This window comes from Cercospora kikuchii (assembly GCF_019650295.1).
Source record: "Cercospora kikuchii DNA, contig_00001, whole genome shotgun sequence".
Classification (NCBI taxonomy): Eukaryota; Fungi; Ascomycota; class Dothideomycetes; order Mycosphaerellales; family Mycosphaerellaceae; genus Cercospora; species Cercospora kikuchii.
In genome coordinates this window covers 3,518,481-3,534,378 of record NW_025408582.1, presented here as the reverse complement: position 1 = coordinate 3,534,378, position 15,898 = coordinate 3,518,481, and the positions used below count along the sequence as shown (strand labels likewise).

Here is a 15,898-nt window from a genome sequence, read left to right as displayed (position 1 = left end):
CTATGTTGCCCACATGCAAGCATGTGATAGAATGTTGATGTAGCTTCCTTTCTCCTGTCTCTCCCAAAAGCAAACGCCGAGGCCATGCTCGAAAATATACCCTTTTCCCCTTCCATTATCGTACAGGTGATGCAATGCGAAATATTTGACGATCGAGACTCCGCCGGTAGGTGGCTCGTGAGCTGTCGGCGATAGTGAACTAAGACTCTACTGCGAGCTCGCCTCCATGGCTTTCACTCTTGCTAGGACTGAGGAAACTTTGCGCTCGGGACTGCCACGTTGCGCTACGTCCAGGGACTTGCGTGTTGGGGACAATTGTACAGACGCCTGCAATGAACCGGTGCTCGTCCTGATCTTGGAATCTTGCTTGTGGGAATCTTCTTCTAATTGGCTGTCTGGAACATTCGTGGGAGTCGTGGGCCTCGCAGGATCCGAGGCTGGTTTCGTGGCCTCCTCAGTTGGCTTCTCTGGCACTTCACTTGATTCTGGGGTCTGCTTTGTAGCCTCAGAAACAACTTCGGTTGGCTCTGCAACCGCGTCATCGGCTTTCGCAATCTCCTCTTTGGCGTCCTCGAAGGGAGTGGGTGGAAGTTCTTTCTCTGCTCCGTCCTGTGCCTGCGGGTCCAATGACGCTTGCCTGGCAAAATCATTCTCCTCGATCGCGTTCTGCTCGATCTCCTTCTTCTCGTCATTCGCATCAGTAATGGCAGATGTCGAAACCCGCACACTCGGCGTTGGTCTCTCCTGGAACACATCGTTCTCGCACTGTGGTGCATCCTTGTCAGCGCCTTCCGGGATGTCGTCCAGACTTTGGCGACCGCTTGTGGATCCTCGCGTTGACCCTGGCGCAGATCCATGGGCTGAGATAGGCGAAGGAAGCCCACTTCGCGGCAGAGAGGCGAAACATGGTACGACGCCTCCACCAAGCCGTGCCCAGAACATGCGTTCACGCAAGCGAACGCTCTCCTCCCAAGCGGCCTTTTGGTCGTCTTCGCTGTCGCATTTCCAGTGTCCGTCGCGCACCATGCGCAGGAAGCCAACAAAGTCACAAGTAGTCCGGACTCGAGAGGTGCAAAAGTCGCAGAGCGGCTTGGAGACGTTGTCCTCCTCGGACGTTAAGAAACGATGTCTGCGTACGTATTGTTCTTGCCGTTTGCTCTCACCACACAAGGTGCACGCGAAATAATGTTTGTTCTGCGGATATGGCTCGACGTTCAACGTGCCCGTCACCAGTGATGCAAGTACGGTCCTTCGGCTCAAGAATGAGAGACCGGGCGCTAGGTCGAGCCTCAGTGTCGGTTCAATGTCCTCTGTCAAAACCCGCTTATAGAATTTGCTGTCTTTCAAGGGCGGTATCGTGGCAGCCGCGTTATGATATGCCGTAGTCGGGCTGGTCTGGCCGAAGGAGAAGGCGCCTGGCAAATTGGGCGAAGAGGACACCGAGCCATGCGCAGAGTATAGCTGGGTCGAATTCGTCGCTGCACCAGTCTGATTGCTGTTATTACGAGAATGAGCACCAAGACGGCGGGCGAGAAGCAGCAAATCCTGGAAGTCCTCGAAGGCCTTGGTGTCGTTTCTCAGGACTGGGTTGATCAGCGAGGAGAAATGGAGCGGATGCTCAGGCGACTGATCAGCCACGCTGTGCAGAGAGGAAGACAGCTGCAGCGGCTCGAGCATGGCGTGTTGTGTGGTAACGGGCGTGGAAGGCACGCTCGGTTCTCGGGTTCCTGGCTGATCACTTTCCAGCTTCTCCATGGAGCCCTTGAGATCGGTCAGCTGTTCACGCTGCGCAGCCATGAGCTGCTCATATTCTTCCAGCTGGCCTCGGAGCTGTGCGTTTCTCTTCTCAACAGCTTCCGTATCTTTGCGCGCGGCAGCCACCATGGTGTTCGCCTCTTCGAACAAGGCAGTCGTCAGATTCTCCAGCTCTCCCTCCACTTGCTTCTTGCCCTTTTCCGCTTCAGCTCGTGCTATCCGCTCGGCGCTCAGCTCCTTACGCAGGCCGGCGATAATCTTCTGCATATCGGCCTGGCGGACTAGCACTCCGCTGCTCACCAAGGCCTTGTGTCGGTGGTTCTCTTCTTCCAGCTGCGCTACCTTCTTTTTCGCCTGTTCCAGCTCATGTCGCGTCTGCTGAAGTGAATCGTCGAGGTTGGTCTGATAGTTGATCGCATTAACCAGTTTCGTGCTCAGCATGGCCACCTCGGCGCTGAGATCCGGGTTGTAGGAGGAGTCGTTATCGCTCGTCGCCGGCGGAGTCTGCACGGCGTGCACGGGCGAGGGAGTTCGCGTGTCCATGACGACGTCGTCTCGCATTGCGGGCATCGGGGCGTGCGGACTGGCTACCGCGGCCATCCTCGTGTCATGGAAGTCGGGCGTCGAATGGGTCTTCGTCAGGCGATTGGCGAAGAGGCGTGAGCGGAGGGTGGAGACGGTGGAGGTCGTGGGCGGTGGGTTGGGCGTGGCGGAGCGCTGCAGTTGCGAGGTTGGTCTCAGGAACTGCGCGGCAGAGCCATGACCGGAACTCAGTAGGAAGCTGTCGGGTGCTGGGGTCAGATGTGTACGGACGCAGCGGGTCGGAGGTGCAACTCACTCCAGCTTGGCGGCGACGCGGAGACAGCGGGTGAGAGAGAGGCACCGTTGCGGTGTTGCAGACGGTATGGCCTAGCGCTCGCTCGTCGGGCGTCGGGCTCGTCGTCGTGGGCGTCGCAGCAGAAGGGGCAGTCCGGCCTGGAACACCGCCACACAGCACGGCACGTGTTCAGGTGGTGGTGCGCCGCTTGCAGCATGTACGCCTTCGTCTCGTCGCTTTCACGCCGCGTCTGGCCCACCGGACATGCCGCCGTATTTGAAGGGTCGCGAGGGTTGAAATTGGAGTCGCCGTGCAATGATGAGCTGCCACTGCCTTACGCGCGCATGGACAGGTCCGCCGTTTCCAGAGGCTGGGCGCCACCGGATCATCCCCGTCACCACCTCCCCTGCGCCGACCCGAGACTCATTGAGCCGCATCAAAATAGGCTGACGAGATGAGAACTTGTGTCATCTGAATCGCCGCCCATTCCCGACTGCAGTCTGCCGTGTCATCTCGAGCAATGCTGCCCATGTCTGCGCGTACACATCTCTTCTGTGCTGCTGGCATCTCATTTGCGCCGTTGCGACGTTCGTCTCTCTGCCAATAACAACGCCCACAACAAATTTCACCGTACTGCACATTCTACCAGCAGTATCCCATTTGTCATACGTTCGTACACGAGCAGCGTGGCCGTATGCTCTTGGCATCACTAGGCTTCAGTCATCACCTCGTACAGAATTTGAGGGCAGTCGCAAAGAGCAGGAGTTGCAATATGTCTCCCGGCCTCCGAATCGACTGTGAGGACAGGCCGCTCGCGCTCGGCTTAACGAGCATCACGGAAAGTGCATCTCTCATACTCTACGCTTCACCTCACGTACAGTGCATGTGAAGAAGACCCCCGGCCCGGCGTCGAAGCCACCGAACAAAATCTTCAGCTAAAGCAGGCCCGGCCGGCATAACATCGTCAGCAGGCAACCAACATGTCTTCCAACACTGCCAAAGCGTTCCGCTTCGCCGATGTAAGTCAAGCACTTTTGTAGACTATCTGGCCCTTGCCTGACAGACACTAGGTCGCAGTCACGCCAACCGCCGCCGAATACAAGGGGATCTACCGCAACAAGCAGCAACACGAGCCCGACTTTGACGCAGTGCTGGACAGAGCAGGCCAATCATGCGTCAAACACGTCCTCCTGACTGGAATGTCCTTGCGGGATGTGGACTTCATCCTGGACATTTGCAAGCGACGACCAGAGATCTGTACCATGACAGTCGGTGTCCATCCATACCATGCATCAGAGCCCTGGGACGAGGCACCAAACTATTTTGGAGTGCTTAAAGGACGCATACGAGAGCTCGTTGCGCTCGGCCCAAGCTCTCCACTGAAGGCTTTTGGTGAACTTGGTCTTGATTTCGACAGGACTGAGAAGGCCTCCAAGGAGATCCAGACCTGGGCGTTCAAGGCACAGCTCGACATGATTGTGGAAGAGAAATGGGACCTGCCACTGTTTCTTCATTGCCGCAACTCTGCGTCTGAGTTCATCGAGATCATCACGCCTTACATTTCCAAACTGCCACGAAGAGGCCTTGTGCATTCGTTCGTTGGAACCGCAGATGAGATGCAGCAGCTGGTCTCGCTGGGTCTGGATATCAGCGTCAACGGATTTTCGTTCCAGGATCCAGCTTCGATAGAAATGGTCAAGGCTCTGCCTCTCAAAAAGCTACAGCTTGAGACCGACTCTCCATGGGGTCACATCAATCCGAATGGAGAGCTTGCGAAGAAGTTCCCAGCACTAAGTGAGGTCGTCGCGCATCCGAGTAAAAAGCGCGACAAATTCGAAGCAGGCAAGATGGTCAAGGAGCGGAACGAAAGCTGTCTCATCGCTCAAGTCGCAGCCATTGTGGCCGGCCTCAAAGGCATCGGAATCGATGAGGTCGTCACTGCGGCATACGACAACAGTGTCCGCATGTTTCGACTGAATAATGACTCCTAAGCGGAACTGGCTCCGCGCGACCGATATTCAGGCAGCAACCCTACCAAAACGGACACCGATTGTGCATTCGGTCACTGACTCGCGTCGCATTTGCTCACTTCAAACAGCACTTGCCAAATGCCCAGCATATAACTTCACCTATCACCTCCACCGGCATTTCCTGTTCGCAACTAACTCACCATGGCGAAAACCAATACCACCTTCACGTCTTTGCCAGAGGACATCCTGGTGATGCTTCCACACTATCTGTGCAACATCGAGGACTACACCAACTTGTCTTCAACATGTCGCAAATTGCGCTCATGCATGGCGACAGCGCTTCCAAATACCATTCTCCGCCTTGCGGCAGCGCAAAGCACCACGTTCTTCCGCCCTTCACCACACTTTCTCGTCATGGCGACGGCTCGCGAGTTGGGGAACTGGGCTCGTCAGTCCGATGAGAACGAAGCTTCATTCGCGTCGCACTGTCAACTCCAAGGCATCGACGGCATGCTCGAACTGGCTCTAACTCACTGCGGCCTGACAGTGCAGCGCATCCGCGAGCTCTATGAAATGAACATGTCCATCATCAAACCAGTCACGGACATCATCGACAAGTGTGTGGGGGACCAATGGTACAGTAATCCGAGGTTCTGGGACGGCGGCGTCAGCGATGCCTATACGATCTCATCGGACCCAGATACAAACTTCTTCCACCTGGCCATTTACGGAGAACTCTTCGCTCCAGAGTTCGATTACGTCCTGACTGCCGCATCTGGACGAAGATTGGGTGTGGACACGAGATTGGCATTTGTGCGATACTGCATCCCAGAGCCTTGCGCGGCGCCGGAAGAGGTTGCAAGCACTGGTCCATATGCACGAGATGAGAAGGGAAACTTCCTCGACTTTCCAAACCAGAACAATCTCGCAATCACGTGGACGATTCGCTCTTCACGCTGGCGTCCACACTGGAAACATTTCCGCACGGAAGTTGCGGGCTGCGAAGACTTTAAAGACAACTTCGATGATGGGTGGTGGTACGTTCCTGACCTAGGTGCAGACGAGGAAGGCGGCGTCGATGCACACTGGCGGCAGAGGTTGTATGAGAATATCATGATCTGCCAAGGACTGGAAGGTATGGGGATGATTCGGCCTGGGTTGCAGAGCGCTTGGGTTGAACAGTGCAAAGAGTGGAGGAAGCAGATCGCGGAGCTGAAGGAGGAGCCAGCCATGGTGCACTACGGGCGACAGGCAACGCAGGAGTATCCTTTCTTGCTGGGAGATCTGAGAATCTGCATGAAGGGATACGTTCCGGGGACGGAGTGAGCGAGAGGCAATGGCGGAGACGTACGAACAGGCAGACACAGGAGCATCGTGGTCTCGGACGCGGTCAGGTTCTGGGAATCAAGTCAGTCATTCCTTGATGAATCATTGCGGGGACAAAATGCTACAGGGGTCGGGATGCCGGGGACTCTCAGGTATATCACCGGTCCTCTCTATAGAGCCATAGGCTCACGGAGCCACAGTGCTCACGATGCAATGACATCTAGGAATCCCATCAATCTCTCATGAAAAAGCATACAATAAATGCGTCTTCAACGTACGTGGGCTGTATATCCTTATTCATCACATTCGTCCTGTAAAATCCGAAGTGTCCCCATCTATGAAAACATTCCTCTCCCTCCCACAATCCATCACACATTCTCCCCCCAACAAGTCTGATTCAAACAACTCATATACGCACTCGCCGTATGCCCCCAATCGACAGGATCCGTCTGAAACCCATAACCCCGATCATTCTTCAAAAAGCAATTCCCGCCCCACATCTGTATCGGCACTGTCAAATTCGCATAATATGTCACAGCTCTACATGGAGGATTTGTCCCTGCTGCATTTCGTTCATCGCATTTGTCGAGGCAGTCTTGGAAGGTGTAAACTGTGATTTTTCCGCCCAGGTTGGACATTGTGGTGTTGCCGTCGACGCTGTAGAAGGATTTCCGGTTGACTTGGTATTGGGTGTAGCATTCTTGGATGTAGGGGGTGTTGGAGGAAGAGGTGGTGGTTTCGGTGCTGTTGCAGGAGAATTGGGCGAGGCCGGTGGAGCCGGAGGTTACTGCTGAGGAGGTCGGGGTGGAGGTCGCGGAGGTGGGTGTTATGGTTGTTGTTGGGAGGTCGGTTTGGGTGCTGTGTGGTTTGTTAGTATTGGGGACTGTGAGATGAGGTCAGTCTATTGCTTACGCTTCCTGGCTGTCTCCAGTTTCTGCGTTTTGGTCTTCGTCGTTGCTGTTTTGTGACAGACCGACTCCGAGTCCGACTCCCAGTCCGATGGCCAACGCGAGTAGAATCGCGCCGATGACGATCCATATTAATCTTTTGCGCTTGTTCGGTCGGGCCTGCGCAAGGCCCGATTCTGCAGCTGTGACATTCGCAAGCTTCTCGTCCTGGGGACCGTATGCTGAAGAGTATGCCTGATCATCCTTGTAACCTGGCGGGTACGAGTATGCAGGCGAAGTGTTCTCATGTAAGCTTTGAGGTGCTTCCACTGCCCCGTCTGGTGCTGGTATCAGGCCATCTGCGCCGCTGCCGGGCACCACTTCTGGAGCGTGACTTCCGTCGTTGTGCATGTTTGTGAGCGGGCTATAGCCGCCTCGAGAAGCCAGGTTGAAAGCTTTGTAGGGATTTGGTAGCAACTAGTGTCGCCACCGAATATGTATGTGGGATGCAAGGAAAAGAGAGCTGAGAAAGGATGCCTACCTGACGACATCGCGGTGCAGCGTATTAGCTGCGGTGGTCGCACACGCGAAGGATAGCTTGAAGTGTGGCCAAGCATCTAGAGGGCAAGAATAGACCCTTCGTTGATCAACACCGCCTGTCGCGACCAATCTCCGCTGCAGACTAGTCACATCCAACAACGCCAATGCGGTAGCACTGCCATGCTGGGCCGGGATCGTTGTGGAAGTGGTATGCTTCATGCTTCAGTCTTTTCTCCAAGGTAACTTGCAGCTCGCAGGGACATGGCCGATACCGAGGCTCTCTAGCTGATGCTGCGACCAATATATGTAGAACGCTTCTTGTGGACGTTTTCAGTACGTCTCCGGATGTGCTTCGGTGCTCCCACGTGGTGCATCGTTAGCGCGGAGCGGCTGAGAATCCTACGCATCCTTTTCTGTGCCTGGTGCAAGGGCAGAGTTCTGGAGAGGAGTGATCCTCAGGCAGGAATTTTCACAAATCACAGCTTCCCGCTTTGTGCAGACGCAGCAGCGCACAGCCCACTTCCCCGGCTTGCCAGCCAAGATCCGCTCTCGATATCGCCCGGCAGAAGTTCGAGTCGAGATGATGCTCTCAAGAAGCCGCCAATTGCGACGCGTCGAACCGCTTTTCGAGGCGAGGGCATCCGGACGCCGTTGTCGTTGAAACCGAGAGAGGACATCAAGACGGCATTCACGATCGCATCTCCAGAGCAGTGCTTGAGATAGCCAGACAAACAGGCCGTTGATGCTGGCTGACCCGGAATCAAAGAGCGGTTTGAACAGCTCACAAGACACAAAGAGAACAGCCCCGTCGTAGTTGCAGCTACAAGTACGGAGGACCATACGTGTCAGACGAGGAAATGTCCAGGATGCACACGGAAAGGGCATCTTTCCGCCGAACGCCGAGTGAAGATACGAAACGCGTAGGCGTGCCGAACGTTTCACATTGCCTCGCATTGAGCACACAGTAATCTTCCGCCTCGCACAACACCACAATGCTCTCAACAGATCTCCCGCATGCCGACGACATTTCTCCGTCCACTGCAGTATATCTACAGACAATGCTGTTCCTGCATCCTCCTGGACTGCTTATTGTTGTCCAAGCTTTTCCAAGATGAGAGCTTCCCAGTCATTGACCTACCTTCTGGGCCTGGCGCCCTCTGTGCTGGCACAGTTCGGATTCACTGAGGAGAGTGACAGTTTCGTCGTCAACTCGGGCGGGAACAGCTCCCTTGTCACGACCATTCGCAAGTCCGACTGCGATGTCCGGTCGTTAGTGTATCGAGGAACAGAGCTCCAAGGCCCCCAGGATCAAGGCACACATATCGGATCAGGGCTTGGCAGTGCAGAAGTCACTGCTGAGGCTGTGGGTGGTAGGCATCCGCTGCGTAACTTCGCTGTATGAGACAGTAATCTGATCTTTTCACAGACAAATATGTCAAGGTCACATGCAATGCTGGTAACTTGACCCAGTACATTATCGCCGTCTCGGGACAAAGTAATCTGTACATGGCAACCCATATCACAGCAGAACCTCAAGTTGGTGAACTTCGATACCTGGCTCGTCTCGATAGCTCCAAATTGCCTGAGGAGTATCCCTTTGGCAACCACTCGCACACGGCCGGAAGCACCGAAACAATCGAAGGCTCCGATGTCTTCATCGTAGATGGCGAAACTCGAAGCAAGTTCTACTCTTCCCAACGCTTCATCGATGACCACGTCCATTGTGTGGCTGGATCAGATACACATGCTTGTTTCGTCAAGCCTCAGTACGAGTCTTCTTCCGGCGGACCTTTCTTCCGCGACATCAATTCAAACAATGGTGGCGTGTATACCTCGCTGTCTTTTTACATGAACAGCAACCATGCTCAGACTGAGAAATATCGCATGGGATTGCATGGTCCATATGCACTCACTTTCACAGGAAGCCAAATCCCGAAATTGGAGGACTTTGATTTCTCATTCTTCGCTGACCTGGACATCGAGGGCTACGTCCCGGAATCTGGCCGCGGATATGTCGCTGGGGCTGTCAGCGGGATTCCTGATGATGACCAGGCCGTAGTGCACTGGTTCAACACGGAGGCACAATACTGGACATATGCCGCAGACGGCAACTTCACCTCGCCAGCGATGAAGCCCGGCACATACACCATGAAGCTCTATCAGACCGAGTTGGAAGTGGCCTCGAAGAACGTGACCGTCACAGCTGGCACAGAAACAGCCAGCGACATCGCCAGCGCACTGAAGGAGCCCGCAACGCGGTTGTGGACGATCGGGAAATGCGATGGCCAACCCACCGGATTCCGCAACGCAGACAAGCAACTTCGCATGCATCCTTCCGATTTACGTATGGAATCTTGGGGTCCGCTCACGTACACAGTGGGCTCGTCATCTGACAACGACATGGCGATGGCACTCTTCAAAGCCGTCGGCAGCCCTCAGACTATCGCATTCGATGTCGAGGACGCAGGAGCAGCTACGCTTCGCATCCGAACCACGCTTGCTTTTGCTTCAGGAAGACCGCAGGTAAAAGTCAACGAGTGGAATGGTCCCGTCCCTGCTGCTCCAGTAAAAGTGGATAGCCGTGGTATTACTCGAGGTGCTTATCGCGGCCTTGGTGAATCGTACGAGTTCGAGATTCCAGACGGGACGCTGACTAGTGGCAACAACACTATCGAAATCAGTGTTGCTTCTGGCAGTTCTGGGGAGGAATTTCTGTCGCCAAATTTCGTAAGTTCTCCGATCTCATCGACATGTCCCTGTCATCAAAGCTGACCGCCAAGCAGATTCTGGATTGTATCGAGCTGTACCGCTAGAGTTCACTTGTGATTTATCTGTTAGAACTCATAATACATAGTCGTGTTGTGTCGGCTTGCTTGTCTCTCATCCAGTGGAGCTCACTATCACATGTGTGTGGCGTCAAATAGCCGATTCCTGCATCGACCAGGGTATCTTCCAGCTGAGCTTGTACGTCACTCTCAGTCACCGTCATGAAGTAGTCACATGCCGTGCCTATCGCGGATGTCTCTTTTGTATACCATACCATACCATACGGCAGCGAAGTAGACGTAGTATCGTATTCGAGATCATACCGCTTGCGGAACTCCTTGAACTGCATTTTCAGCCCCAGTCGCATCAAACGCCAGTAAAATGGGAATCCCATACAGCAAACAAATCAACGCCGCTTTCGAGGTTCGCAACTTTCCTTTCGGCACCACATCAACAACCTATCTGAAACCAATCTTGTAGGAAGTCACACCCCTCGTAGCAGAAGGTTTCGAAGTCCTACAAACAACACGCAACATCACTTTCCTCTTGGCAGAAATCCAAGTCATCACAGTGTTTATGCTCTTTTTCATTCTCATCGCCCTCTGCCTGCTGCTCATTACATGTAATCCTGATCTAAAACGTGAGAGACAAGCGATCGTTACGCCAGTTCTGAGATGGTCTGCGGGTTGGATTATGAGTAGTGAAGGGAAGTTAAGGATTGGACTTGTAATTGTTTCGGGTTTGTTGGTTGGTGGTGGGATTGTGTATGGGCATTACTGGGCGTATTTTCAGGAGAAGAAGAAGGATGGTGCGGGTGAGGGTGAGAGGGTTGAGGAGGCGGATGGGAAAGATGTTGAGGGGATTAAGGAGGGGAAAGCAGAGCAGTGAAGGAGCATGCTACGAGAGGGTGGGAGTAGTGATGGCTGACATAGATGGAAATTGGGCTCAGAATAGATCGAGGATGGTGTTCAGCGACTTGTCAGCTTCAGGGTTTTGATCATCGGTGCATTTCCACCAATCTCGCCCCTGATATTCTTACATGCGCGTGGATTATTTGATCTGCACGGGATCTGTGGGTCATCGCTTGGGATGCTGCTGACCAGCCTCTGCTTTTGATACGGCTTGGAGAAGGTTTGAAGAAAAGACATAGGGCATGGCGCAGGGCATAGATGTAGGAACCACGCGAGCACTCGAGCAGTCGAGTTGCCTAGAGCCAGGAATGTGAAAGGAATGGGTCTTGCATCAAACTTGCCACGCGCTTTGTTGGCGTAGAGCAATTACTTACTGGTATACTTCCACCAATCATACCCCTGATATCCTTGTCTTTGCTCTACATGAGTCTGTTGTGGATCGCCTCCAACACCATCGGGTAGGTTTTAATTTTGGTACGACTTCGAGAAGCACAGAGGAAAGGGACGTGCTATGGGCAGGTACATGGCACCGTATAGAGCGACATATTATCGAGCGGTCATCTCCTGAAAGGCATGGCCAAAGATGTAATGCTCTTCTTTTGTATCTCTGACGCCGAGGCTCTTGGGAGTCATAGCGTCGCCTTGTGGCACTCGATGCGAAGTGGCGATTTATCATGGGCCGCAAAAGCAGCCTGCATGACCTCGACAACAGTCGACAAGTCTCGCGGCAGATGCCAACGCGCCGTGGAGTCGACTGCATTGCGTTCGATCAAGCAATGCTTCCAGATTTTGTCATAGGCCGATGAAACTAGATCCTGAGTGCCATGCCATATGCTCAAAGATGGTAGTCAATACTGTGGGCAGCAAAAGAGCGGTGTCAGCGACACCGAGATCTTGCTGGAACTGTCTCTACTCCAGCCTGCGGTAAGGCCAGGTGAATTGATTGACGGTGGAGAACTTACCACATGGTTGCACTCGCTCGCCGTATTCCTCGTGTCTCGTTAGACAACCGAAGAAGCATCAAACTGGTCCGTGCCATGAACCGCGAGGTCCAACTTGTTTCGCGCCCATGAAGGCGATCGTCTGAGCGCACACTGTGCTCACTTGGCACCGTCTCATCCATGCGTCTCCCACCATCTGGCAGCGTTGGCATTACCACAGGCGCGAAAATAATTTCCCCGCATCGGCATTGTTTGTGACTTCTTAGGAGTATTGCAGGATGCCTCGCGGTGCCCCCACAGGAATAGACTACCTGCTGATCCATCAATCGCGCTAGCAATGAGGAGTAGGAGTTTGCCGTCGTCCATTCAGTATGTCAGATGCTCATGCGCGTCAACGGATTGGGGAGCTCGAAGATGAGCGAGGATGGAGCCGTAAGGGGGCTGAAACGACCGAGGCGCAGCATGCAGTACGCAATGAAAGCACCAGTAGGTCAATCGCAGCGAAGGATGTGACCACATTCGGGTAAAATGCATTTGTTCCAGTATTTCCATGCTGTGCGACGAGCGCTTGCATAGGAGATTCAGCCTCGGAGCCACTAAGCTTCATGCATCCCAACAGTATAGTCTGCGGAGGCGATGCACCCCAGTCTGGTATATAGCGCTGCAAACTTGTAACAGCAACTTTCGGCGTCGAAAGCCCCGAGCAACCGGGACAATGTTGATCTTTTGACACTTCGGCTGCAGCAACGCTATGTTGGTGTCGCTGGTAGAACTTTAGTCCAGGCGAGCTCGGTTACAGCAAAAGCAACAACGACACCGACGGTGAGAGGCAATCGGTAGGCTCCGTGCAAGCGTGTCGGATGGTAGCCAGTGCTGTGTCTCAAGACGAGAAGCTTTATCTTTCCTGCAATCCACTCTGCCACTTCTCATACCACGTGTTGTGGTTGAATGGGAAGCAACAGCGTTATCGGAGTGTCGATCTCTTTTCTTGGCATACCCTACCGTCCGGTTGGTGTGCCCGATGTAGAAGGTGTGGGGTCTGACTGACGAGTAGCAACAGAACTAAACTTTTCGGATGCACTGCCAAGCGTCTTGCCATCGGACCGTTTCAGCTAGATGCATTTATATGCGTTCCGAAGAGTTTTCTCGTCGAGCGCATACCACGCGGTGGGACAGATAGATGGACGACGCCTTGAGCATGGCACCGGTAAGCGGTCAAGGCTCTTCGGTATGAGGGATGACATGCCGTGACACCATCGTCGGGCCTGGCCAGGCAACAGATCCGGTCGTGATTCGTGGAAGAAGCATCCATTTTTGTTGCCTCCTTGGGAAAGTTATGCGCACGTCCAGATACACTTCTCTCCACAAAGCCCAGCGCTGCAGGTCAACGCTGGCGTGGACCAAATCTGGTTACCGCGCCGTTTCGATGTGCAAGCAGCGACATGAAGGACCCTCCAATACAGGTTAGCGACATAGAATGGTTGCATTGTCACTTTCTTGGCTGTTTCGAGCGAAACGGCCACGAGAGTTTTCCGTAGGTGAAGTTACTCCGTCAGCAATATGTGATGCTCTTGGCGGCAGCTGGATCGATGTCGTTGCGGAGGTATGGCAGATGGGGGTCATTGTCCGTGTGAGAAGAGGAGTATAAGACTGTACTCGTCGCGACACTCTGCTCGTTCATCAGTCGAAAGCAAACACAGCAGCAGCAGCAGCATCAGGCATCCAGACCAGACCATCACATCTAGCATTCAAAACGAACAACCAAAATGAAGTTCGCAAGCACCCTTCCTCTGGCGTTCGCCGCCCTTAGCGCTGCTCAGACGTTGAACATCCCAACCCGCGTTGGCAGCATTGTCTCCCTTAGCTCTCCATCGGTCATCTCTGGAAGCAAGGACTTTGGAAACAAAGAGTACGACCGTGGTCGGGACTGCGATACCGATGACGACACTGGCAGCGAGAGCGCTGTCTTCATCTTAGAGAATGGAGCTACTCTGAGCAACGTGAGTTCATGTCCTGCCAGCGAGGGAAAGAAGGTGTTCACACGAATATTGTTGCTGACTTCTGCTGTTTGCCTGTAGGTCATCATCGGCGCCCGCCAGCTCGAGGGTGTCCACTGCAAGGGAGCTTGCACGCTCAAGAACGTCTGGTTCCGCGACGTTTGCGAGGGTGAGTCCAACGCAGTGTTCCAATGAATGCTCTCGCTGATGAACTTCAGACGCCGTGTCGGCCCTCGGAAATGGCAATGTTCTGATCGAAGGCGGTGGTGCTCAGGCCGCCCCGGACAAGGTCGTGCAGCACAATGGTCGTGGCACTGTCACCATCCGCGGCGGCACCTACGTCAACATTGGCAAGCTGTACCGCTCCTGTGGAAACTGCTCCAACAACGGTGGTCCACGCAAGGTCGTCATTGAGAATGTCAAGGTCAACGGTGTTTCCAGCGATCTTGCTGGCGTAAGTTTCATTCCGAGAGCGTTGCTTCAGTCCAGACCGCTAATCCCTCTCAGATCAATGCCAACTACGGCGACACTGCCACCATCTCGGGCTCTTGCGGCAAGTCGAAGAAGACGTGCCAGCAGTACATCGGCATCGAGAAGGGCAACGGCGAGAGCGCCAAAGATGCCGGAACTGGCAGCTGCCTCGGTGCCCAGGGCAAGCTCAGCAGCCTGCCAGCTTGTTAGACGAAGACTCTGCAGGATCAGAGTAAGGAAGGAGTCCTGGAGACTCCGACCGTAGTATCGCCAGAAGAAATCCGTAGCATAGCAAGCAAACGAAGGCTGTGTCAGCTGCATGTCCATGTGCATGATGTCTCCTGAACCTGCCCCACGCTCTGGCTGATGCCAAGCCGTCAGACATCTGATTGGTTCGGATCCGGGGGAAAATGGCTGCCGAACCGACCACATGTTCCGTGCTCCTTCATCACAACCCCATCCCATACCTGCACTCGTGGTGTTACATTCTGCTAGATCAAGCTTGCTCTCTTACTTGAGCATCAGCCTCAGTATACAGGAAACCCAACAGGAGATACAAATCGACAACACGGTATATTGTTATACGCAACGGCGCTCTCCGCACCCAAGGCTCGCATACATGATCGCCATCGCTTCACTGCATTTGTTGCCCCACTGGCCGCCCTCCGATACTCGGAAGTAATTTGGACATAGGCGAACCACGTGGAATTTTGAGGAGAAGCGCAAGCGAGGCGTTGCTTAATTTGATCACACCATTTCAGCGAGGGCCATCAGATGTCGTCCTCGTCTCTTATCAACAGCTGCGTCCCGAAGTCTCAACAAACTTGCCTGGCCCACTTCGAGACTCCAAGCACTTGCAGATCGACGATACCAACAGGAGGTGCATGAAAGCCCAAATTGCGATAGATGTCCGCAACGGAAACGGACTCGACTTGTGTGCGTAGCCGTTGCGGATCGCAGCTGAGCCTGATTGAATGTCCTTTCCACACCATTCAGCTTCTCTAAGCAGGTGTGGCGGGGCTAATGTCATTTGGTTCTTGGCTATGATGACCAGAGCGCGATATGATGCACGATGAGAAAGTCACGCTCACGCTCTTCCCCTTTACAAGGTACGACCACAAGCGACTATGCGCCGCCACGCCAGTAGCTGTATTCTTCATAATGCGAAGAGGTCGTGTGCTACGAAACCGGTCCTATGGAGAGCTGTGAGGCTGGAGGATCGTATTCGGATCTTGTTTGGCTTCGTCCTGTGTTCGCTAGCGTCTGTCATACTACTGACACGACCTCTCCATGACTCTCGCCCGTCGAAACCTCCTTGGAGATGTTGAATTCAAAGTGATTGAGTCTCGGGCTGTACAAACATTGAGCTGCATATGCTTGCTTGAATACTTGCCTGGCGGCCGTCAGCGTCAGTATGGATCACGAAGGGCAAAAGCCTCTACAACAGCCATCGATGTCAAGTCTCTTTCAGCACCCATCAGGTCCTCGACGTTGCTAATACCTCTACGAATGAGCAG

At 54.0% G+C, this 15,898-nt stretch overlaps 6 protein-coding genes across 6 annotated transcripts; 4 read left to right on the top strand and 2 right to left on the bottom strand.

The window, feature by feature from the left end:
• Window positions 1–207: 207 nt before the first annotated feature.
• On the bottom strand, window positions 208–2,355 carry CKM354_000135700 (uncharacterized protein; the record flags this gene model as incomplete). Its single annotated transcript, XM_044796480.1, has 1 exon — window positions 208–2,355. One exon carries the CDS (start codon window positions 2,353–2,355, stop codon window positions 208–210), a length of 2,148 nt encoding a protein of 715 aa, XP_044652415.1.
• Window positions 2,356–3,552: 1,197 nt separating this feature from the next.
• On the top strand, window positions 3,553–4,563 carry CKM354_000135600 (uncharacterized protein; the record flags this gene model as incomplete). Its single annotated transcript, XM_044796479.1, has 2 exons — window positions 3,553–3,591; window positions 3,643–4,563. 2 exons carry the CDS (start codon window positions 3,553–3,555, stop codon window positions 4,561–4,563), a joined length of 960 nt encoding a protein of 319 aa, XP_044652414.1.
• Window positions 4,564–4,743: 180 nt separating this feature from the next.
• CKM354_000135500 (uncharacterized protein) lies at window positions 4,744–5,868 on the top strand (the record flags this gene model as incomplete). The annotated part of the gene is made up of 1 exon (XM_044796478.1): window positions 4,744–5,868. The coding sequence occupies one exon, from the start codon at window positions 4,744–4,746 to the stop codon at window positions 5,866–5,868; it is 1,125 nt and encodes a 374-aa protein (XP_044652413.1).
• A 368-nt stretch (window positions 5,869–6,236) lies between these two features.
• CKM354_000135400 (uncharacterized protein) lies at window positions 6,237–7,166 on the bottom strand (the record flags this gene model as incomplete). The annotated part of the gene is made up of 2 exons (XM_044796477.1): window positions 6,237–6,726; window positions 6,781–7,166. 2 exons carry the CDS (start codon window positions 7,164–7,166, stop codon window positions 6,237–6,239), a joined length of 876 nt encoding a protein of 291 aa, XP_044652412.1.
• A 1,240-nt stretch (window positions 7,167–8,406) lies between these two features.
• Window positions 8,407–10,108, top strand: CKM354_000135300 (uncharacterized protein; the record flags this gene model as incomplete). The annotated part of the gene is made up of 3 exons (XM_044796476.1): window positions 8,407–8,665; window positions 8,722–10,022; window positions 10,079–10,108. 3 exons carry the CDS (start codon window positions 8,407–8,409, stop codon window positions 10,106–10,108), a joined length of 1,590 nt encoding a protein of 529 aa, XP_044652411.1.
• Window positions 10,109–13,679: 3,571 nt separating this feature from the next.
• CKM354_000135200 (uncharacterized protein) lies at window positions 13,680–14,591 on the top strand (the record flags this gene model as incomplete). The annotated part of the gene is made up of 4 exons (XM_044796475.1): window positions 13,680–13,913; window positions 13,992–14,079; window positions 14,129–14,364; window positions 14,418–14,591. The coding sequence occupies 4 exons, from the start codon at window positions 13,680–13,682 to the stop codon at window positions 14,589–14,591; spliced, it is 732 nt and encodes a 243-aa protein (XP_044652410.1).
• Between the last annotated feature and the right edge of the window lie 1,307 nt (window positions 14,592–15,898).